The following is a 24846-nucleotide window of genomic DNA, read 5'->3' on the forward strand; positions in this document are numbered from 1 at the left end:
TAGGGGAAGCCGGGGCACAGTGGTTCAGAAATGTTGTTTTGTGGCAGCATAAACACATTATGCAAAGGTTTAGGTCATTCTATTGTGGATTTAATACAACAATTTATTGTTTATAAGGCTGTGTTATTTATGTCTCTCCAAGTGTAATTTACAGGTGTTTAAAATCGATTTTAAAATTTTTCATTCACTGATTCATAGGGCACAGTGAATCAGTGTCAGGGGCACAGTGAATCAACTTAGAATATAATGGGGAAAAAAAACACAATTATAAAGATTTCTTCTAAATTATTAAATATATTCTGATGCATATACAAACAAACAATCCAGCAAACCAGCTATGTGACGTGTGAGTGTCTTATATAGTGATATAAGTCCTTTAGAAACTATTATAAATACAGCTGTCATCATTTCTGTTCAAACGTGAAAACAGTTGTTTATATATACAAATTATAGAAATAATTCATGGAAAAATAAATGTATAAACTTCAACAAGTAATATTTGTCATCCACTTGATAGTGGGGCTTAGTAAATCACTTTCTAGACTGATTCACTGTGGCCCAATTCACTGTTGCCCGGGTGCATGTGACACACGAGTCATGTTATCAAACAGATGATATTCTGGAGAAGACATAACACATACTCATCAGTTGGACAGGGTCGTCTTCGAACTAAGAACAAGTTTTTTGGGCCACCTTTCCTCTGTTGTGAGAAATAAATACAAAGACACTGACATCCAAAAAATTAAATTTTGATAGGAAAAACTGACTTTACTTGCCACTTAGTTTTACCCTTAATGTATCCAAAAACAAAACACTAATTTATAAGGGGGATGTCTTTATGCATAACAACATAAATGCTGCACAAATTAATATATATGTGTAGTTTTGCAGATATAGGTACTGATTCACTGTGCCCCGTGATTCACCGTGCCCCGGTTTCCCCTACTGCATACACTGTCGCAAACCTGGAACAAAACAGGACCAGCAGAAAGATAAATGACTGTTGAATGCATTGCAAGGACAAGAATAAAAACATAACAGCAAAATAATTAAGAAAGTAAATCGATAAACTTAATTAGCTCTGCACACCAGGTTGAGATAAAGTGCCGTGATGCAATGAACAGTCCTCCAGGCAAAACCTGTTTTTACGGTGTGGGTACTTCCATTGGACTGCTAGCGTGTCTGTTTCTGCATGCATTGTGTGAATTTTCAGCACACACATTATCATATTAAAGTGTTGCATCATGTGCTGTGGCTTATATTTATTTGTGTTCTCTGTGATTATAAGCACTTTCCCAATTTGCAAGGTTTTTAATGGAAAAACCTGATGTGTGGAAGTGTTTCTTCCACAGCAAACCCAGTGGGCGATGTGCACGGAGTCAGTCAGTCAGGCAACGTTTCACTTTGAGCAAGATTACTTCATTTGTACTGACCCAATTGTCACCAAACGTGGCATATAAATTACACAAAATGACCCAAGAAGCATGTTGTTTTGGAGTCAAAAGGTCAAGGTCACTGGAGCATACTTTATAAAAAATGTTGTGTGAAGACAAAAGCTTATTTTTTTAACTTCCCAATTGTCACCAAACCTAATATGTGTATGAAGTACGAGCGTAGGCTGAAAAGTTCTAAGGCTCACTATGATGCAGTTAATGCATTACTCCTTCATGGTGAGCCTTAGAACTTTTCAGCCTACCCTCGTATAGTGACCCCAAGACGTCTACTGGCTCGGGGGTCAAAAGGCCAAGGTTACTGGAGAATACTTTGTAAAAATCTTATGAAGAGAAAAGCTTCTTTTTTTAACTTCCCAATTGTCACCAAACCTAGTATGTGTATTAAGTATAGTGACATCTACTGGCTCAGGGGTCAAAAGGTCAAGGTTACTGGAGCATACTTTGTAAAAATCTTGTGAGCACAATGACGTCTTTCCAAATTGTCTGGTTGTCATCAATTTTGGTGTGTGTGTTAAGGCATGGTGACGCCAAGAATCCTATTGGTTTTGGGGTCAAAAGGTCAAAGGCCAATATCACAGAACTGTACTTTGTAAAAGCCTTTTCTAGAAAAAGGTCACTTGTCAGCAGGAAGCGCATCAGCATGTTTGTCCAGGGTACGTTGCAGACTAGGTGGCTGTTTGTATTTCAAAAGTGTTGTCCTAATTTGGAAGTATTGTTATCTCCTTCAACCACCGTAGAATTCTGATGATGAATTAATCAATAAAGTGCAAATGCCTCCTGTGGAGCAGTAATTCCAAAGCTTAAGAACTCCATGTACCACTTTGAAATCTAAAAACCTTCTGCCATCCACCCAAAACCTTCAATCACAGTTTTGATCGACAAATGAAGAATTTCCATATGGATATTATGATAAACTAACATCAGATAAATGAAGAATGAGACATTATTTAAATTCCATAGCTTTATTATTTATATTTACAGTTCTAAAATATTCATAAATAGCTTTGGATAATTTAAAATTAAAACTAAGCTGTTTTATTTATTTATTTTTGTTAATCACCTGTCATGGCTCACTAGAGGGCTGCAGCCCACACTTTGGTGAGTTGATGCCTTCTAGCATTCAGATGGCTTTTGGCAACATTCACAAATTGCATAAGTTAAATGCTGCACTTGAAGGTAAGTCACCTTGCTCTTCAGAAGCTCTGAAAATATGTGTGTACGTGGGTGCTGGCTTTTTTTTTTTTTTTTTTTTTTTTTTGGGACTGATTCAAGGCTCTGCTCTGGCGGTTGCCCTGTGTAGGTGTGGAGAGCCCTTCTCACGCTATCCGAGCCGATGCCGACCCTTTGGCCCGTTCGGCTACCAGCGTCATCATCACTCTGGCTGACAAGTACACTTATGACTGTCCTGTCAAAATCCTTATCTACCCCAGCGGTACGTCCACACCATCACCATTCACTCACAGCATGACCGTCCAATTAGAGTCTGCTCTTCTCAGGCACAGGCTTTTGCACCGTTCTATCTGTATGAGGATTAAATCAGATCAGTGGCGAGGTGATTCACTGCTTCACTTTCAGGGGGTTTGGTCAAAAAAAAAAAAAAAAAGGAATGTATGAGATGCCTGAGGATTCCAACTCCACTGTGTGTCTTTTTCTACTCTCTTCTCTCATCTTCTCTGTTGTCTTGACCTTCAGTGTGTTTCCTCCCAGAGGCAAAAACGTACCCCGGCCTTAATGTTTCTCAAGGTCTCTCATTAAGGCTTTGTCTGCAAACAGACCTGTGGCTTGCACGGCAAAATCTAATTCAGCTCAGTGTGCTGCTGCAGCTTCGCTCACAAACACAGATGTTCATTTTGGGCAGAGAGAGAGATGAAGGAGGCTGAGCTGCTTGAGGATGGTTAACCTGCTTTACATGTGCTGAATAAATAAATAAAAGAATGGCATCATTATAACCATCAAACAGAATTTTTGAGCAGACGTAGCAGCCTAAAATCTCCCGATTTTATTCAATCGTGTGAAATAATCCTTCCCTCCAGCCCTTGACGGCAGCTGTGATAAAGCATCTTTAGACACAATTTCAGCCTCGCTCCATTTTTAAACTCCCCCTCTGCTGTTGCTGCAGCATCGACGTTCGGCGATGTGCCTCTCCTTTATGTTTACAATAATTGCTGTTGTCACGTTGATAAGATGTTGACCATGTGCTGACCTCTTGCACCTTCATTGTAGAGCCTCATCTGCCACATGTGCTCATGGAAAATGGAGACATGACACGAGACGAGTATGATGAGTATCTCCACACCCGGAATGACTTCATCAAGGCCACTAAGAAGGACTCCAGCAATGAGCGGAAAGTGAGTGTGTCCCTGACTTGGCAACAATGACGATATCGTTTCAACGGCCTGCTACGTGACGCAACATGACACATGGCAGTGAATAACCTTGTTGTCATCCTGTAATAAATATTCTAGGTGAACCTCGTAGGATGAACTGGCTCAGACTGAGGTGCACCTCTGGCAGATGTGAAGAAAGAGAGAAAAGATGGGTTTATTTAAACAACAATAACTTCTACCATGCTAGCCGCTAGTATAACAGCCTTTATTTAATCTCATTGAAATTAAAATTTCTTTGACAAGAAGGACCTGGCCAAGAAAGCAGCATAACAATAATTACAAGAAGCATAATACAAAGAAAACACCATAAAATACTAAAAACACAAATACAAATCCCAGTTAATGTACAAGAAAAAATAAAAATTAATCAAGGAATGGGCACATTCACAAGTGATTAAAAGAAAACTGAAAGCATCTATGCTGACCAAGAGTGTTATTTTCTTAATTCTTTAAAAGTTATTTTAATTCCCACCTTTGTGATCAACTCTGCCAGTTTCAGCTCCTTCTGTATATTGTTCAAGTTCAGTTAGAACACGTCGTAGGCACAGTTTGGCTAATCAACTAACAGCTAATAAGCAAAGCTAACTTTTTTGTTAGCGAGTTAGCTTTTTAGCTAACTTTGACAACAATTAGCAGACCAGTTAGCTACCACTAAATTTAGTTCCACAAACTTTAAGTCAGCTAATTTTTTTTAATGAACAAAGTTTAACAGTCAAGAACCCAAAAATCATTCATGTTTGTTCCTGTTGGAGCTTGTTCCAGTAAGCTAAATCAATGCGCCAGGTGAAGGCATCAAGCATGGAGGAAGACGGTGTGATGCCATTGTTGTGTCATTGTCATGGCAACAGCAGCGCCGTTACCTTGTTGGTGAATGTGTGCGTTCCACACATTTTCATATGGTCGGGGAGTTAGAGTTTGTATTTGTTTGTGATTTTCTACGACAAGTGGGCTTCAAACATGCTCCAGCAGACAGCCCAAAGCACGTGAACACCTGGACGTTTGGAATTGGGCCAGAAGAGCTGCCAGTGTCCTGATGAGATGAGCTATCCATCAAGAGGAGCTCCACCATGCAACTGCACATACATGTGCATGCACAGCTCTCTCTAACCCAGACTTTAACATCTCCCTCCATTGAGTTTAGTTACCTCTCTCTTTACTGCGCAACTGCACATGTGCAACTTTTCTACCCCAGATTTTAACATCTCACCCGTGGATTTGAGCTCCCCCACTGAAGAAAACCCATGTACGTTTGGACTTTACATAAAAAAACAGAAATAAATGTCTTTTCAGTTGTAAAAGGTAAAGATTTGCCTGTACACACTGGCTTTAAAGCAGAATATTGTCGTTAGATGACAATGTACAAGAGTACATTTTATTGTAGGCCAAAAGTAATATTTTTATTGTAATTTTATTGTGATTATCCCAATAATAACAAAAAATAGCTTCCAGGTTAGGGCCCCTTCACACATAGTACGAATGTGGCTGAATTGCACAAAAAGCAGGAATCATATGCAATACGTGTAAAATCGGAGCTGCCTCCAACACCTTGTACACCTGTTGCTACAACTACAACTGTGCACACCAGTGGCTGAAAGACAGAGGGTGCCCTGTGAGAGTCCATTCGATCCCTCTTGCGGCAGGTGTCGGCCAAATTCCAGGTGACACACACAAACACCGCTCACTTGACACTTAGAAAATGTGTGGCCATTTGCGCTGTTAGCATAAAAACAGTCAGCAGAGGATCACTTTTGAGCTGACTGTGAAATTTGTCTAAGTGTCCCCACAAGTGTGGCATTGCAAAACTGCAACACACGTGGTGTGCCAGAGTGTCGGCTCCCCCCACAACACACGTGCCGTGCGTGTGAATCGAATCGAGAGTGTGTTGCCCCCCCCCATATGCAACACATGAGGCGGATGTGTTGCAGATGGGGGCGGCATAACTAAATATCAGTAAAAATAACTAAAAAGAAATGGTGTTATGGTGTGTGTGCTGAACTAACGGGGGGGGGGGGGGGTCCACCGACAGCTGCAGATGTTGAGATCTGCAGCTGAGCTTGCACCGTCCACAGAACACACGTGTCGGGCCAGACACACACGTGGAGCCGGCTGGACATGCCAGGCCAATAGATGTGGACATGATAAGAGAGCACTGCTCCATTCATGTCATTACATGACTATACATCTGTGACCATGGGTCATCTACAGAGGTTCAACAGATGGTTTATACTTGTACTGTTCGCTTGATAAGAGGGATTCACTAAAATGCGGTGTTGTTTTTAATGGCATGTGGTTTTATTTTTTTAAATATGTCTATGTCCTTGTTGATTTCAGGTATTTCTGTTATGTGTCGGACGCAGGACGGAGAACCGACCAGCATTTGAAGGACCCAGTATGAAATAAGCAGAGCACGGTACAAAGGATAACAAAATTTAATGACATAACAGTGATGTGAAAAAATACAAACAAATGAGTGCGCGGTCTGGCGTGGTGGATTTGCGGTGCGCTCCTAGCAGCACAAACGGTCCGGAGCCAGAACCAGTTCGGACCCAAGGACCCCGCCGACACCCCCCCAGGTGGCCGCGACAAACCGAGTCTGTGAAAGAAGAAACCATCATGTGAGTCCACACTCCACACACAGAGAGACCGCTCAAAGGTGTACATAAACAGCAAACACTTCCTGGCTTAATTACTAATCAGCTTCCCACCCTGCAGGCATGGAACACCCTGTTCACATTACTCAACTGCAGTGGAAGCTGATTAAACGACTAACATAACAGCTCAATATAATAAGGTGTGAGGGACACCACATTTACCGACTGTACTAATGTTAGTCACAAAACCTAACGTACCTCAGGAAGTGTGCTGACGAGCGTGAGACCTCACCCCCTCCTCTTTCACAGACCATGGTGTCAAACCTGGTACGGTCTCTGCATCCACTGATGATGAGATGGCTCTCGAGACGACGATCTCACCTGTCTGGTCACAAGGTCGAGTCTCTGGCACATACACACTGTGTACTCCAGACTTAAATGCCACCATGCTCCAATCCGTGTAGATGCACCACAGCTGTGAGTCCTGACGAGCTGCACTTGATCAGCCTCAGGTGATCAGGGTGAGGTCCTGAAAACTCAGCCACACAGCCACTCAGTCCTAAACGCGTACCACCTGGAAGGAAAAACAAAAGACAGAAACAAAAGACAGCCAGGCACCCCCAGCCTCACAACAATTTTTCCATACCTTTTATAGGACAGTGATGGTAGCACAGTGGTAAAGCTTCTGGCTGGCAGTCAGGGCTTTTGTATATTGCAGGTTTGAATCCCGTGGGTGACATTTTTGTTGTTGTTGTTTTTTTTTTGTTTTGTTTTTTGGCACGATGTGGTTACACATGCTCCAGCTGTGTTCCAGCTGTGACAAGTGTGCACAAAACCATCGCAGCAGGATCGTTCACACCTGCTCCACCACGTGTCCCTCCTGATGTCGGCTCCATGTTTTTGTGGTTCACTCATACGAGCTGTTTCACCGTGATTTGCCCTGATTTGTGCTTATTCATTCTACGTGTGAAGGGGCTGATAAGAATGCTAATCTTTTCATAGTGAGTACATTTTACACATTACTGTGTTTGGATGAATAATTTCTGCATTTATTTGCCCATCAAAATCAGCTAACTTTGTCAAGAATCAGTGAATGAAAGTGAAACTTGATGGGGAGCTGATCTTGACTCATGTAACTGTCGATTTACGCTATGGGGAGCTCATCTTGACAGAACCCCGGCTCAAGCGGAGAGGGAGAGAGAGCTTCTAATCAGTCGGATCTGCAGCCCGGAGGAGAGAGAGATGTTAAAAGGCGGTGGCAGCAGCAGAGAATGAGTCATTTGGAGGAAAAGTGCTTAATCAGGGAAGTTCCACAAAAACAATGCATGAAGGATATTATTGTTTTCCTTTACATGAGGGACCATAACTTGACACTGGTAACAACAGCAGCAGGATTTGGAGGAACAAATCAAGTCCCACAAATAACACACGGAGGACATTATTATTTTTCCTTTACATGAGGGACTGTAACTTCAGTTTACAATCCAGTGAAGTGGAAAATATTAATGGTCCAGTCCATGCCTGAGAGCTATTGTTGGCTGCCCCACAAAAAAGGCACTTTAATGAGGAAGGAATAATAACTGTCCAGTGTGAAACAATGGACAATTCTCGTTTCTTGCCGGCAACAAGAGTCCCGGTTAGAGCACTGCGTCCAATGCTCTACACAAGTGTAACCAGTACTATGAGATTAAAGTAGTTATCAGGCCAGCTTCAGAAGTTCTGATTCGTCTTTAGGAGCAGAGTGACCAGTTATGCTGGTACCATATATTTTTTCAAGGGAAAGGACAAACAACATATAAAGACAAAGACACTATCAAACATGAATGGCCATTTCAAAAAATGTGAACCATAAAAACTAGTGTTCCACAAGTCAGATCTGGGTTTAACCCAACAGTTCAACTCAATGCCCTTTTGAACAATTTGTCTGTAGGGGGTCTTGCAACAGCAGTCCACTGTATGCAACACTTCCAGTTCAACGGCTCCAAAAAAATGAGCAAAGTCCAGAGAGTCCACGAGTGCAAAAAAGTGATTTGAGTTTACATTTGAGCTGCGCACAGTGAGTTGCAGAGGGACAATATATAAAAAGAAAAGGTGGCTGCAAAGCCTCCTACCAGCCCGACCAGAGCAGGGAACGATCAGAGGCTGAATTCTGGTTGAATCGGGCTTCAAACTTCAAGCTCCCTTTTTACTTGAGACCAGTGGGCCATTTCCTTAGCTCGCCATCCGTACCTGGCCAATTCCGCGGTTTAACAAAGTTTACCTGCTCCTTTTGATGTGGTACTGCCCTGGTGGACAGCTCCTGCAGCGACTTTCCCTCCGGTTCGTCCCTCGCATCTCCTAGTAGCAAATCACTTTCGAGTAATATACCATACTGATTAGCCGCCTTAGGTCACGTGACCGTAAGACGTGAAGACGTGACAATGTCACGTCAACGCAAGGGAAATTATTTAAAAAAAAATTTTAAGGAAATAAATTATTTAACTATTTTCCAGCCGGGTTACACAAGTCTATGCAACACTCCCCTACTGTATGCAAGTCTCCGTGCCACTGCGCTGCTGTACACCATGCCTCTGCAATTGTAAGCTACCCGCCAGTCTGGTGAAAAATCCTTTTAGGGTTTTTTTTTTTTATCAGTACATGCCCGCATTGCTAGATTTTATTCATCCTGCTGAACTTTGCTGGCAGTGAAGCTTCAAAACCACAAAAGAAGAAGAGGTGAGCAAAAGCTTCCCTCTGCGCGCAACACACACAGCATAATAGATACGCAGCACAATGCAACTGTACGCCGGCCCGATGTGAAAGGGGCTTGACTCAGATAAAATAGGGCGTGGTTCCCCATCTTTTGCATTCTGAGAAACCAGCATTTCTCAACATTGCACCCAGTGAGTCAAAACATCATACATTCTGGAGAAATGTTGCTTTCTCAGAATGCAAAAGAGGGCTACTGTATCAACATGTTGCAACCTGGCAGCTTCCACGAGGGGGCGCACTCCCGTGTAGACTTGAAGGGCTTTTGAAAACGCAGTGAGTCACTGTTGCAGACACTAATGAACAGGTGGTTATGAATACTGAAGTCTATTTCTGCTAATAAACATCCCTAAATCATGCACATCTTTAGTTAAAGCCCATTTGGAGGTTCACTGCTTACGTGTAACCTTATTAACTCATAGTCAAGATTAGTAAAGGTACATAACAAGCTGAGTAATGATTTTCATTTGTTGTCTCAACCCTCCTCAGAAGCAAAGAAGGTATTTTTGTATCCAAGAGGATTGGAGTAATTTAAAGCCACACCGCCACCCCCCCTCCCCCACCCCCTGAAAAATGTGTCATAAATGACATTGCACTAAAACGGTTTCTTATAATTGCTTTAATGAATGAATGAATGAATTTAGACTCTCACAGTGGCCACCAACCTGCAGGCAAAGGTTTCTCATCAGATTATTCACCTGGAGGGGCAGAAATATGTGTTTTCATAAATGCTGCATAATCAAGTGATGTTCTCACAGCAGGGGCCGGGATCTGCAATCTGACTGCACTTTTCATTCAAAAAGGAGTAAAAAGTAACTATTGTATATTGCTTGGTTGCTAAATGTTTATTTTAGTTTAATATCATATAATCGTATGGAATTGCTATTTATGAGAACCAGGCATGTCTGCGTTCATGTCTTAGTCTTGATTGGGTGTTAAGTGACCAGCAGATCAAAACAGGAGAAAGGCAGACGGCGCGCTTGCCATAAAAATGTGTTTCTATGGAAACCTTCCAAAGGCTCAACCACATTCTGCCTGACATTTCCTCCACATCTAAAATAATTGATGTGCTTTGTTCCTCAATCACCTTTGTCTTTGTTTTTTTGATGATCCCCCTGATAAAATTGATTCCCGCCACCTGACCACAGTGACTCCTTTGGTTCCACTCTCTAGGTAGAGATTATCCACAAACGGCTCCATAAGGACATCCTCCACAACCCGGTGGTGATGTTGAACTTCTGTCCTGATCTCAAGTCCATCAGCTCAGACCTGCGTAAGGTCCACGGAGAGTTCATCTTCCTCATTGACCGCAGCGGCAGCATGAGCGGCGTTAATATTAACCGTGTGAAGGTAAATCACTTAAATCAGTCTAAAGCGTAATGTGCCACATACAGTCATGATTTTGTTTTAGCTTTATTTTTCTAAAATTAGATGTGCAGGAGTTTCGACATGGTGAAGCATAAATGAATCTGACAGGACATGCTTCTTTTGTGACTTTAAAATTAAAAAGGTTACAAATCACAGCATAAGTCACCCCAAGGTTCTACACACAAGTAAGGTTTAAATACTACCCACTACCTGAGTAAGCACACTGAGGTGTTTTTGATTATAGGAAGAAACCTCAAGCAGATCAGACTCCTTTGGGTGACCATCTGCTTTAGTCATACTAACAATCATAAAACAATGAAATCAAACAACAGCACAGCATGGAATCGTTAAACATGCAGAGACAAGAATGTTACAGCAAAGCAACAAATATATATTGATTCCAGTCCACTTAGTATATTCCACATGAAGCTGTGTAACTGCAGATGCAACAGACACAAGTTGCATTATGCACAGTCTCTCCAGTCAGTCTGATCTTGGTGGCTTCCCTCGCTATTCTCCTTCTTGCATGGTCACTCAGTTTTTGAGAACTGCTTCCAGAGAGATTTACCATAGATTTACTGTTTGTTAATGACTGATGCAGCTCCCTGGTTTCAAAACTGTGGTCCAAGTCACCACTGGGGGTTTGCCAACGATATGGGGTTGGGATGGGAAGAGGAGTTGCAAAGTTTTGTCTGCTCTGAGATTGTCAACATTAGAAGAGTATGTTACGTGAAGTCATAACTTGATAATAAATAGTCACTAAAAGCTCACTGTTTTTCTTTGGTTGAACAAAAGAGGAAAAGAGGGAAACTAAAGTGTTTTAGGCACTTTTTAATGTATCATAAAACAATAAAAATTATAAAAACCTGATTGCAGGACCTCAAAAACTGTTTTAAGAAAATGCAACTTAAAGTATGAGTAATTGTGTTTTACAATCATTGTAATATTGTGTGATCATTTGCACCTGTGTCTGTGTGGTTTTCTACTGGCTGGTACACTTACAAAATTATTATTACTGTCATGAGTGGAAGCAATAACGTGACTCCCATGTAGGTTGGACTGAATAGAACTGCTGGTTTAATCTGAATGTGACCCTATGACATCATACGTAAAAGCAACTACGGTGGCCCACACATTCACATATCATCACATCTCCCCTTTTAAGTTGAAGACACCCCATTAACTACCCAAGACAGAACAGGTACAATTTCATATAAACTAGGATTTTGGGGTAGACTGCCCGCCATCCACAGCAACGTAGGGATTTATTCTGCCCTCAGTAGTTGCTGTTCCTATTACTCAAAACAGTTCAAAGAGTCAGTGGGTGTTTAACTTCGGCAACAGCCATGCAGTCCATGTCCATAGTCCCGTGCTATGGCAGAAGAATGCATCGTTCATTATAACTCATAATAACTCATAACCATCGGTATGAAAATTGTTGAACCTCATCAATAACATATGAATACTGTCAGTTGATAATAAACTTAAAATAGCAAATCGTGTTGTTATTTCGCACTACATCTGATACATTTCCCCCCCCTTTTTTTTTCTTTTCCAAAACACGTTCCCTCTTTTTTTTTTTCAAAGCGTTATAACAAAGCAGGCCTAACTAAGTGTTTCTATACCTGCATGGAAGTCTGACCTCACGGCCCCTGGAAGTCACTTGTACCCCACTCTGTGCTGGTGTATGAGGGATTGCATGCCCCGCAGCTCGGTCTGGAGCCCTCTGGTCTGGTGGCTTGTCACTGCGCGCTGGACTGGCTGCAGGTGAAGGTCTACCTGGCAGCAGTGTTGGTCCCTCAACTGGTGGTTCTCGTTGGTCGGTCGCAGAGGCAAAAACTCGGGTCTGGGAGGAGTTCGGGGAGGCCATGGAGGAGGACTACCGGTCGGCCTCAAAGAGATTCTGGCAAACCGTCCGACGCCTCAGGAGGCGGAAGCAGCTCTCCACCAGCACTGTTTACGGTGCGGATGGGGAGATGTTGACCCTGACTGGGGATGTTGTCGGGTGGTGGAAGGAGTACTTTGAGGATCTCCTCAATCCCATTGTCACATCTTCCGAAGAGGAAGCAGAGACTGGGGACTCAGAGGCGGACTCATCCATTACCCAGGCCGAAGTCACCGAGGTGGTTAGAAAGCTCCTCGGTGGCAAGGCTCCTGAGGTGGATGAAATCCATCCTGAGTACCTTAAGTCTCTGGATGTTGTGGGACTGTCTTGGCTGACATGTCTCTGCAACATTGCGTGGCGATTGGGGACTGTGCCTCTGGATTGGCAGACCGGGGTGGTGGTCCCTCTGTTTAAGAAGGGGGGCCGGAGGGTGTGTTCCAACTATAGGGGGATCACACTCCTCAGCCTCCCCGGTAAGGTCTATTCCAGAGTACTGGAGAGGAGAATTCAACTGATGGTCGAACCTCGGATTCAGGAGGAGCAGTGTGGTTTTCATCCTGGTCACGGCACACTGGACCAGCTCTACACGCTCCATCGGGTGCTCGAGGGTTCATGGGAGTTCGCCCAACCAGTCCACATGTGTTTTGTGGATCTGGAGAAGGTGTTCGACCGTGTCCCTTGGGGCACCCTGTGGGGGGTGCTCCGGGAGTACGGGGTCAAGGGTCCTTTGCTAAGGGCTATCCGGTCCCTGTACGACCGCAGCAGGAGCTTGGTTCGCATTGCCGGTAGTAAGTCAAACCTGTTTCCAGTGCACGTTGGCCTCCGCCAGGGCTGCCCTTTGTCACCGGTTCTGTTCATTATTTTTATGGACAGAATTTCTAGACGCAGCCAGAGTGTAGAGGGGGTCTGGTTTGGGAACCACAGAATCTTGTCTCTGCTGTTTGCGGACGATGTGGTTCTGTTGGCTTCTCCAAATCAGAACCTTCAGCATGCACTGGGGCGGTTTGCAGCCGAGTGTGAAGCATCCGGGATGAAAATCAGCACCTCCAAATCCAAGGCCATGGTTCTCGACCGGAAAAAGGTGCTTTGTCCTCTTCAGGTCAGTGAAGTGTCCTTGCCTCAAGTGGAGGAGTTTAAGTATCTCGGGGTCTTGTTCACGAGTGAGGGATGGCTGGAGCGTGAGATTGACAGACGGATCGGTGCAGCATCTGCAGTGATGCGTTTCCTCTATCGGATCATCTTGGTGAAGAGTGAGCTGAGTAGGGGGCAAAGCTCTCAATTTACCATTCGATCTACGTTCCAACCCTCACCTATGGTCATGAGATTTGGCTCATGACCGAAAGAATGAGATTGCGAGTACAAGCGGCCGAGATGAGTTTCCTCCGCAGGGTGGCTGGGCGCTCCCTTAGAGATAGGGTGAGGAGCTCGGTCACTCGGGAGGAGCTCGGAGCTGAGCTGCTGCTCCTCCACGTCGAAAGGAGTCAGTTGAAGTGGCTCGGGCATCTTTTCCGGATGCCCCCTGGACGCCTCGCTGGAGAGGTGTTCCGGGCACGTCCCATTGGGAGGAGGCCCCGGGGAAGACCCAGTACACGCTGGAGGGACTAGATCTCTCGGCTGGCTTGGGAACGCCTTTGGGTTCCCCCGGAGGAGCTGGAGGAGGTGTGTGTGGATTGGGAGGTCTGGGCGGCTTTGCTTGAGCTGCTGCCCCCGTGACCCGACTCTGGATGAAGCGTAAGAAAATGGATGGATGGATGGATGGATGGATGGATGGAACTCACATATTCGCTTGAGTCATTTTATTATTTTGCTGTGTGTGTGTGTGTGTGTGTGTGTGTGTGTGGGTGGGGGGGGGGCACTTGGATGGGCAAGGGAGAGATTGGCAGAGACACTCAGCCTTTCTAAAGCAGGTCAACCATTGTCGATTTGTAGCCCAAATTGCCTTCTCAATTTCAAAAATAAGGACATTGGACCTGAGTCATCACAATACTAGTCTAAAGCAGGGGTTTTCAAAGTGTGGGAGAGTGAGCCCCCCATCAGAGAACAACTGAATAGCTGTGCCCCCCCCCCCCCAACCACCTCCGACATACATTCACACAATTTCAACATCTTTGTTTCTTTTTTTTTTTTACACGTTAAGCACATTTTAAATATATTTATGTGTTTTTAAGGAACTGTCTTTGCATTTTTACATTTTAAGATAAGATAAGATAAGACTTTATTGATCTCACAGATGAGAAATTCACATGTTATGTCAGCTCTTAAGAAACACACAAGATGGGTGCGAGTAGAGGAAAATGTTCATCAAACAGCGTGTGCAAGGATAAGCAATAATAATAATACTTGTAACAGTACAAGACATAAGAAATGAGGTAGAAATAGAATATGTATGTATGTATGTATATATATATATATATGATTGGAACATGATTGGAATTGAAAAAATAGGATATGTTTACAATATGTGAACTGGAGTTTAGATGTGATAAGGTGACATTAGTGCTGGGCTTTGTAAACAAGTTGTTATTGCATATAATATTACATATTAATACAACATATTATTATTGCACGTGATTTATGGACATATTATTGCATGTGGTTATTTCACAGTGTTATTGTACAGTCTGACAGCAGCAGGGAGGAACGACCTGCGGTATCGTTCCTTCTTGCACTGAGGGTGCCTCAGTCTGTCACTGAAGAAGCTGCTCAGCTCCACTACAGTCCGGTGCAGAGGGTGAGAGGAGTTGTCCATGATGGATTGGAACTGGCTTACACCCTCCTCTCAGCCATCTCCTCTGGAGAGTCCAGAGGACAGCCCAGGACAGAGCTGGACTTCCTGACTAGCTCGTTCAGTCTCTTTCTCTCCCACCCTGTGCTGCCCGGGGCCCAACAGACGACAGCATAGAGGAGAGCTGAGGCTACAGCAGAGTCATAGAAGGTCTTAAGCAGAGGCCTGCTCACTCCAAAGGATCTCAGTCTCCTCAGGAGGTGGAGGCGACTCTGACCTTTCTTGTACACTTTTCTGCACTGGCTCTCTTCTCACCCTGGGTGTGTATTGGGGGAGCAAGTAGACGAGTTTGTGAACCGAGCGTCTGAGCGGGGGGAGGGGGTGGAGGTGTATGTGTCCTCCACATTACCATAAAAAAGGTCCAGTATTCTATTGTCCCTGGTTTTACATGTGACGTACTGGGTGAATGTGGGGAGGGTGGCAGAGAGGGAGGTGTGGTTAAAGTCCCCTGTGATGAGGAGGAGGGCGCGGCGATGTTGTGTCTGCAGCCGTGTCACTGCACTGTGAATCCGCTCACAGGCAGTGGTGGCGTCTGCAGAGGGAGGAATATATGTTCAGAGCGTAATCACACTTCCAAACTCCTGTGGGAGATAGTATGGCCTCATGCTCACTGCGAGTGAGCATGAGGCCACGTCCGAGGAGCAGATCTGATCCTTCACGTGAACATGAGCTGCGTTACACCATCTCTCACTCACATAAATGGCGAGCCCCCCCCCTTTTCTTGCCGCTCCCCGCCAACATCCTGTCCGTGATAAGTGTGAAGCCATCCATGATAATAACAGAGTCCAGTACATGTTCATCCAACCACGTCTCCGTGAAGCACATGGAGTAAGCACGTTACTCCATGTATACTAAAAGAGACAGGACGTGCGATTAACCTGAAACTTGGTGCGATCCAAAAAATTCTCGCACCAATGAAAAATCAACTGAAAAAGGGCCAAAACTCGCACTGGCACCAGTAGATCAAGGCAATGTTCTATTTATTTTGACACTGGTTATATCAGACGATTATCTAATTACAACTTGGCTTTTTTTTTTTTTTTTTGAAAATGCCTTTTTTTACAAATAAAAAATGGCATATTTTACAAAAGCACATTTATATGTAAACACCAACACACGACACACCTCACATTAACGTGTTGGTTTACATAGAATAAATCAACCAATCAGTGTTAGCGGAGGCACATTTTACCCAGAATGCCATCTGTCTGTGTTTGTTACAAGTGCATTATTCAACATTAAATGATCAAAGTGGCTAGGGGTATGTGCATCCGTATCTTCTGCGGGACTGCTAAAGGTACGGACCGAGGTTCATTGAGTGGATGTATGTGACTTTGTTTCTTTTTTCTTCCTTGTTTCAGAAGCCATAACTGGCAACTGTCTTCTAGTGTTAGCGGAGGTTAGCCTGTAAGCTCGCTGTCATGCTGATAATCATTCGAGTACATTTGTTTAATGAAGCTGCTGTAAATTAAGAAATTCATCAAATGCTTGTTTCATCATCCATCCACCTCAAGTTCCAAGCACTGTTTTCTAAGTGAGGTGGAAAGAATTGTACGTGACACCAGACCTTTAGCCGCTTATGGTACGGGTACGGACATGTTGTGCATTCTGATTGGTTGGTAAGACACCCTCCATATCTTTAGAACGGTCTCTGTAGATATGGGTCCGTACCTGTAGCCAAGACCTTATAAGATATATGTTATATCTTAACTTTGCACAAATGACAGAATTGACATTAATGGAGTTATTCTATCAGTATTCATTTTATTTACACCAAACCATAACTCAGCATTGGTTTATTTTCCAAGACCTCGGCCTGATGGCAGCGTTGTGATTGAGTAGAGAGTTGAGCTTTGTGGCTCCCCTCAGCTGCGTTTGTGCTGGAAGCCATGTAGTAAACAGGAGCTTCCAGCAGGGGGCAGGACGCTCAAAGACAGAAGTGCTGACTCATTGTTTGTGTCTGTTGTCGCCTTTGATGCCACCAGAAGCGATCGTTGTGTTAAAACTCAAAATCAGCTTGTTAGTAGTTGCAAGTGTATCGGAGACAGTACTGGAATTTATCGGTTATCTTTAACTTCCGATATATTTTTGGATGGTTTATTGTTTTAACTTTATCAAAGATAACTTTTCAGTTATCTGATTATCTGTTATCGAAGTTAATTTTTTGGCTATCTGTGCCCACCACTGCCCCTAAACAATATCCGATTACAATAAAACTTAGCACAGATCGTTTATTTTATTAGTGGAACAAGAACAACATGTGGCCCAAAAGCAAAAGACATTTACAGAGGTCACTAAGCAGTGAGTCTTTGAGCACGTGAGGCATACCCTCCTCCTTAGAAAATATGACTCATAATAATATAGACATTTAATTGACTATTTAACATGCTGAGACAGATCATTCGGGAGTAAACCAGACTGAACTTAGTAGGTGTATCCAGTGATGTATCCACAAATGAAATATTGGCTAAAGTCAGCAAGGTTTATCAAGAATCTGCTAAACTGACCTGTGACCTTGAAAAGTTGGTCAATGGCTTATATAGTCATCACATGAGCCATCTGTTTATCAAATTTGGTGTATCTGATGTTGTTTGTGCTCAACATATCAAATCAAATCAAATCAATTTTATTTATATAGCGCCAAATCACAACAAACAGTTGCCCCAAGGCGCTTTATATTGTAAGGCAAGGCCATACAATAATTACAGAAAAACCCCAACGGTCAAAACGACCCCCTGTGAGCAAGCACTTGGCAACAGTGGGAAGGAAAAAACTCCCTTTTAACAGGAAGAAACCTCCAGCAGAACCAGGCTCAGGGAGGGGCAGTCTTCTGCTGGGACTGGTTGGGGCTGAGGGAGAGAACCAGGAAAAAGACATGCTGTGGAGGGGAGCAGAGATCGATCACTAATGATTAAATGCAGAGTGGTGCATATCAACTTGGACATATCATGTCCAAGTTGACCTCTGTAAAGACCTTGAAAAGTAGGTCGGGACAACCGATATGCAAACTCATCCAAAGTCCTCATAAGAAGTCCCTATGCACCAAATTTAGTGGGCCTGCTGCCACTGCATCCACAAGGTGTGCGACAGATGGACAGACAGAACACCAGTTGCTATATGTGCTTTTCCCTAAAGGAGGGTATAATAAAAATGACCATGAAAGCACTATATTCACACCAATTTCAATTTAAGACACCTGTGCACACAGAGATACGTGTTGGTTTACGTGTTGGCATCAGAATTTTGGCTCTCTGTTGGGACTGTTTACACAGAGACTGCTACCTGCTGCTTTGGACTTAACAGTCTTTTTCAAGACTTTTTTACTTTTTTACCTTTTTACTTTTTTTTTTACTTTTTTACTGTGCTCCAACGCCTAAGGAAGACCTCTAACGGTCAAAACATCGCGATGGAGCACTTTTATCAGCTAACTTTCATCAGCGTTGGCAAGCTAACTAGCTTGCTAACGCTTTCGTTTTTATTTTTTATTTTTTTATTTTTTTATTTTTTTATTTTTTTTTCTCTTTTAGCACTGTTGTCGTGCGTTATCTGTGCTGCTCCACAGCGTGTTTAGTTGATTTTTATTTTATTTTAGCACCGTTGTCGTGCGTTCGCTGTTGTCGTGCGTTACCTGTGCTGCTTCATGGCCTGTTTGGTGCCTTGATTGGGGCACTCCTTCTGCTGAATCACCTTTAAATTATTTACACATTATTCACTTTGTGTGTTTTTAGGAATCCGCTAGGTTGCGTAGCTACTAGCTCTTAGCCGATTTAGCATGGCGGCTTCTCCTGTCTCTCCCGCACTTTTCTGCTCTGGGTGTGAAATGTTTAGTTATTCCTCGGCCTCCTTTAGCAGTAACGGTACTTGTAATAAGTGCAGCTTATTCGTAGCTTTGGAGGCCAGGCTGGGCGAATTGGAGACTCGGCTCCGCACCGTGGAAAATTCTACAGCTAGCCAGGCCCCTGTAGTCGGTGCGGACCAAGGTAGCTTAGCCGCCGCTAGTTCCCCCCTGGCAGATCCCGGGCAGTCGGGAAAGCAGGCTGACTGGGTGACTGTGAGGAGGAAGCGTAGCCCTAAACAGAAGCCCCGTGTACACCGTCAACCCGTTCACATCTCTAACCGTTTTTCCCTACTCGATGATACACTCACCGAGGATCAAACTCTGGTTATTGGCGACTCTGTTTTGAGAAATGTGAAGTTAGCGACACCAGCAACCATTGTCAATTGTCTTCCGGGGGCCAGAGCAGGCGACATCGAAGGACATTTGAAATTGCTGGCTAAGGCTAAGCGTAAATTTGGTAAGATTGTAATTCACGTCGGCAGTAATGACACTCGGTTACGCCAATCGGAGGTCACTAAAATTAACATTAAATCGGTGTGTAACTTTGCAAAAACAATGTCGGACTCTGTAGTTTTCTCTGGGCCCCTCCCCAATCAGACCGGGAGTGACATGTTTAGCCGCATGTTCTCCTTGAATTGCTGGCTGTCTGAGTGGTGTCCAAAAAATGAGGTGGGCTTCATAGATAATTGGCAAAGCTTCTGGGGAAAACCTGGTCTTGTTAGGAGAGACGGCATCCATCCCACTTTGGATGGAGCAGCTCTCATTTCTAGAAATCTGGCCAATTTTCTTAAATCCTCCAAACCGTGACTATCCAGGGTTGGGACCAGGAAGCAGAGTTGTAGTCTTACACACCTCTCTGCAGCTTCCCTCCCCCTGCCATCCCCTCAATACCCCATCCCCGTAGAGACGGTGCCTGCTCCCAGACCACCAATAACCAGCAAAAATCTATTTAAGCATAAAAATTCAAAAAGAAAAAATAATATAGCACCTTCAACTGCACCACAGACTAAAACAGTTAAATGTGGTCTATTAAACATTAGGTCTCTCTCTTCTAAGTCCCTGTTGGTAAATGATATAATAATTGATCAACATATTGATTTATTCTGCCTTACAGAAACCTGGTTACAGCAGGATGAATATGTTAGTTTAAATGAGTCAACACCCCCGAGTCACACTAACTGTCAGAATGCTCGTAGCACGGGCCGTGGCGGAGGATTAGCAGCAATCTTCCATTCCAGCTTATTAATTAATCAAAAACCTAGACAGAGCTTTAATTCATTTGAAAGCTTGACTCTTAGTCTTGTCCATCCAAATTGGAAGTCCCAAAAACCAGTTTTATTTGTTATTATCTATCGTCCACCTGGTCGTTACTGTGAGTTTCTCTGTGAATTTTCAGACCTTTTGTCTGACTTAGTGCTTAGCTCAGATAAGATAATTATAGTGGGCGATTTTAATATCCACACAGATGCTGAGAATGACAGCCTCAACACTGCATTTAATCTATTATTAGACTCTATCGGCTTTGCTCAAAAAGTAAATGAGTCCACCCACCACTTTAACCATATCTTAGATCTTGTTCTGACTTATGGTATGGAAATAGAAGACTTAACAGTATTCCCTGAAAACTCCCTTCTGTCTGATCATTTTTTAATAACATTTACATTTACCCTGATGGACTACCCAGCAGTGGGTAAATAAGTTTCATTACACTAGAAGTCTTTCAGAAAGCGCTGTAACTAGGTTTAAGGATATGATTCCTTCATTATGTTCTCTAATGTCATATACCAACACAGTGCAGAGTAGCTACCTAAACTCTGTAAGGGAGTTAGAGTATCTCGTCAATAGTTTTACATCCTCTTTGAAGACAACTTTGGATGCTGTAGCTCCTCTGAAAAAGAGAGCTAAAAATCAGAAGTGTCTGACTCCGTGGTATAACTCACAAACTCGTAGCTTAAAGCAGATAACCCGTAAGTTGGAGAGGAAATGGCGTCTCACTAATTTAGAAGATCTTCACTTAGCCTGGAAAAAGAGTTTGTTGCTCTATAAAAAAGCCCTCCGTAAAGCTAGGACATCTTTCTACTCATCACTAATTGAAGAAAATAAGAACAACCCCAGGTTTCTTTTCAGCACTGTAGCCAGGCTGACAAAGAGTCAGAGCTCTATTGAGCTGAGTATTCCATTAACTTTAACTAGTAATGACTTCATGACTTTCTTTGCTAACAAAATTTTGACTATTAGAGAAAAAATTACTCATAACCATCCCAAAGATGTATCGTTATCTTTGGCTGCTTTCAGTGATGCCGGTATTTGGTTAGACTCTTTCTCTCCGATTGTTCTGTCTGAGTTATTTTCATTAGTTACTTCATCCAAACCATCAACATGTTTATTAGACCCCATTCCTACCAGGCTGCTCAAGGAAGCCCTACCATTATTTAATGCTTCGATCTTAAATATGATCAATCTATCTTTGTTAGTTGGCTATGTACCACAGGCTTTTAAGGTGGCAGTAATTAAACCATTACTTAAAAAGCCATCACTTGACCCAGCTATCTTAGCTAATTATAGGCCAATCTCCAACCTTCCTTTTCTCTCAAAAATTCTTGAAAGGGTAGTTGTAAAACAGCTAACTGATCATCTGCAGAGGAATGGTCTATTTGAAGAGTTTCAGTCAGGTTTTAGAATTCATCATAGTACAGAAACAGCATTAGTGAAGGTTACAAATGATCTTCTTATGGCCTCGGACAGTGGACTTATCTCTGTGCTTGTTCTGTTGGACCTCAGTGCTGCTTTTGATACTGTTGACCATAAAATTTTATTACAGAGATTAGAGCATGCCATAGGTATTAAAGGCACTGCGCTGCGGTGGTTTGAATCATATTTATCTAATAGATTACAATTTGTTCATGTAAATGGGGAATCTTCTTCACAGACTAAAGTTAATTATGGAGTTCCACAAGGTTCTGTGCTAGGACCAATTTTATTCACTTTATACATGCTTCCCTTAGGCAGTATTATTAGACGGTATTGCTTAAATTTTCATTGTTACACAGATGATACCCAGCTTTATCTATCCATGAAGCCAGAGGACACACACCAATTAGCTAAACTGCAGGATTGTCTTACAGACATAAAGACATGGATGACCTCTAATTTCCTGCTTTTAAACTCAGATAAAACTGAAGTTATTGTACTTGGCCCCACAAATCTTAGAAGCATGGTGTCTAACCAGATCGTTACTCTGGATGGCATTTCCCTGATCTCTAGTAATACTGTGAGAAATCTTGGAGTCATTTTTGATCAGGATATGTCATTCAAAGCGCATATTAAATATGTAGGACTGCCTTTTTGCATTTACGCAATATCTCTAAAATCAGAAAGGTCTTGTCTCAGAGTGATGCTGAAAAACTAATTCATGCATTTATTTCCTCTAGGCTGGACTAGTGTAATTCATTATTATCAGGTTGTCCTAAAAGTTCCCTAAAAAGCCTTCAGTTGGTTCAGAATGCTGCAGCTAGAGTACTGACGGGGACTAGCAGGAGAGAGCATATCTCACCCGTGTTGGCCTCTCTTCATTGGCTTCCTGTTAATTCTAGAATAGAATTTAAAATTCTTCTTCTTACTTATAAGGTTTTGAATAATCAGGTCCCATCTTATCTTAGGGACCTCGTAGTACCATATTACCCCATTAGAGCGCTTCGTTCTCAGACTGCGGGCTTACTTGTAGTTCCTAGGGTTTGTAAGAGTAGAATGGGAGGCAGAGCCTTCAGCTTTCAGGCTCCTCTCCTGTGGAACCAGCTCCCAATTCAGATCAGGGAGACAGATACCCTCTGTACTTTTAAGATTAGGCTTAAAACTTTCCTTTTCGCTAAGGTTTATAGTTAGGGCTGGATCGGGTGACCCTGGACCATCCCTTGGTTATGCTGCTTTAGACGTAGATTGTGGGGGGTTCCCATGATGCACTGTTTCTTTCTCTTTTTGCTCTGTATGCATCACTCTGCATTTAATCATTAGTGATCGATCTCTGCCCCCCTTCACAGCATGTCCTTTTCCTGTTTTTTTCCCTCAGCCCCAACCAGTCTCAGCAGAAGACTGCCCCTCCCTGAGCCTGGTTCTGCTGGAGGTTTCTTCCTGTTAAAAGGGAGTTTTTCCTTCCCACTGTTCAATCAATCAATCAATTTTTTTTTTTTTATATAGCGCCAAATCACAACAAACAGTTGCCCCAAGGCGCTTTATATTGTAAGGCAAGGCCATACAATAATTATGTAAAACCCCAACGGTCAAAACGACCCCCTGTGAGCAAGCACTTGGCTACAGTGGGAAGGAAAAACTCCCTTTTAACAGGAAGAAACCTCCAGCAGAACCAGGCTCAGGGAGGGGCAGTCTTCTGCTGGGACTGGTTGGGGCTGAGGGAGAGAACCAGGAAAAAGACATGCTGTGGAGGGGAGCAGAGATCGATCACTAATGATTAAATGCAGAGTGGTGCATACAGAGCAAAAAGAAAAAGAAACAGTGCATCATGGGAACCCCCCAGCAGTCTACGTCTATAGCAGCATAACTAAGGGATGGTTCAGGGTCACCTGATCCAGCCCTAACTATAAGCTTTAGCAAAAAGGAAAGTTTTAAGCCTAATCTTAAAAGTAGAGAGGGTGTCTGTCTCCCTGATCTGAATTGGGAGCTGGTTCCACAGGAGAGGAGCCTGAAAGCTGAAGGCTCTGCCTCCCATTCTACTCTTACAAACCCTAGGAACTACAAGTAAGCCTGCAGTCTGAGAGCGAAGCGCTCTATTGGGGTAATATGGTACTACGAGGTCCCTAAGATAAGATGGGACCTGATTATTCAAAACCTTATAAGTAAGAAGAAGAATTTTAAATTCTATTCTAGAATTAACAGGAAGCCAATGAAGAGAGGCCAATATGGGTGAGATATGCTCTCTCCTTCTAGTCCCCGTCAGTACTCTAGCTGCAGCATTTTGAATTAACTGAAGGCTTTTTAGGGAACTTTTAGGACAACCTGATAATAATGAATTACAATAGTCCAGCCTAGAGGAAATAAATGCATGAATTAGTTTTTCAGCATCACTCTGAGACAAGACCTTTCTGATTTTAGAGATATTGCGTAAATGCAAAAAAGCAGTCCTACATATTTGTTTAATATGCACTTTGAATGACATATCCTGATCAAAAATGACTCCAAGATTTCTCACAGTATTACTAGAGGTCAGGGTAATGCCATCCAGAGTAAGGATCTGGTTAGACACCATGTTTCTAAGATTTGTGGGGCCAAGTACAATAACTTCAGTTTTATCTGAGTTTAAAAGCAGGAAATTAGAGGTCATCCATGTCTTTATGTCTGTAAGACAATCCTGCAGTTTAGCTAATTGGTGTGTGTCCTCTGGCTTCATGGATAGATAAAGCTGGGTATCATCTGCGTAACAATGAAAATTTAAGCAATACCGTCTAATAATACTGCCCAAGGGAAGCATGTATAAAGTGAATAAAATTGGTCCTAGCACAGAACCTTGTGGAACTCCATAATTAACTTTAGTCTGTGAAGAAGATTCCCCATTTACATGAACAAATTGTAATCTATTAGACAAATATGATTCAAACCACCGCAGCGCAGTGCCTTTAATACCTATGGCATGCTCTAATCTCTGTAATAAAATTTTATGGTCAACAGTATCAAAAGCAGCACTGAGATCTAACAGAACAAGCACAGAGATGAGTCCACTGTCCGAGGCCATAAGAAGATCATTTGTAACCTTCACTAATGCTGTTTCTGTACTATGAT

General features: G+C 43.0%; 1 protein-coding gene across 1 annotated transcript in view; it reads left to right on the plus strand.

The window, feature by feature from the left end:
- The window catches only part of vwa5b1 (von Willebrand factor A domain containing 5B1), a 131119-nt gene that overhangs the window by 49793 nt on the left and 56480 nt on the right, over positions 1-24846 (plus strand). Inside the window, exons 6-8 of the mRNA XM_034173444.1 lie at positions 2755-2886; positions 3678-3802; positions 10354-10530. Of these exons, the coding sequence (XP_034029335.1) occupies positions 2755-2886; positions 3678-3802; positions 10354-10530 (434 nt within the window). The remainder of the gene's footprint in view (positions 1-2754; positions 2887-3677; positions 3803-10353; positions 10531-24846) is intronic.

The sequence above is a fragment of the Thalassophryne amazonica genome, chromosome 6, assembly GCF_902500255.1.
Source record: "Thalassophryne amazonica chromosome 6, fThaAma1.1, whole genome shotgun sequence".
Taxonomy (NCBI): domain Eukaryota; kingdom Metazoa; phylum Chordata; class Actinopteri; order Batrachoidiformes; family Batrachoididae; genus Thalassophryne; species Thalassophryne amazonica.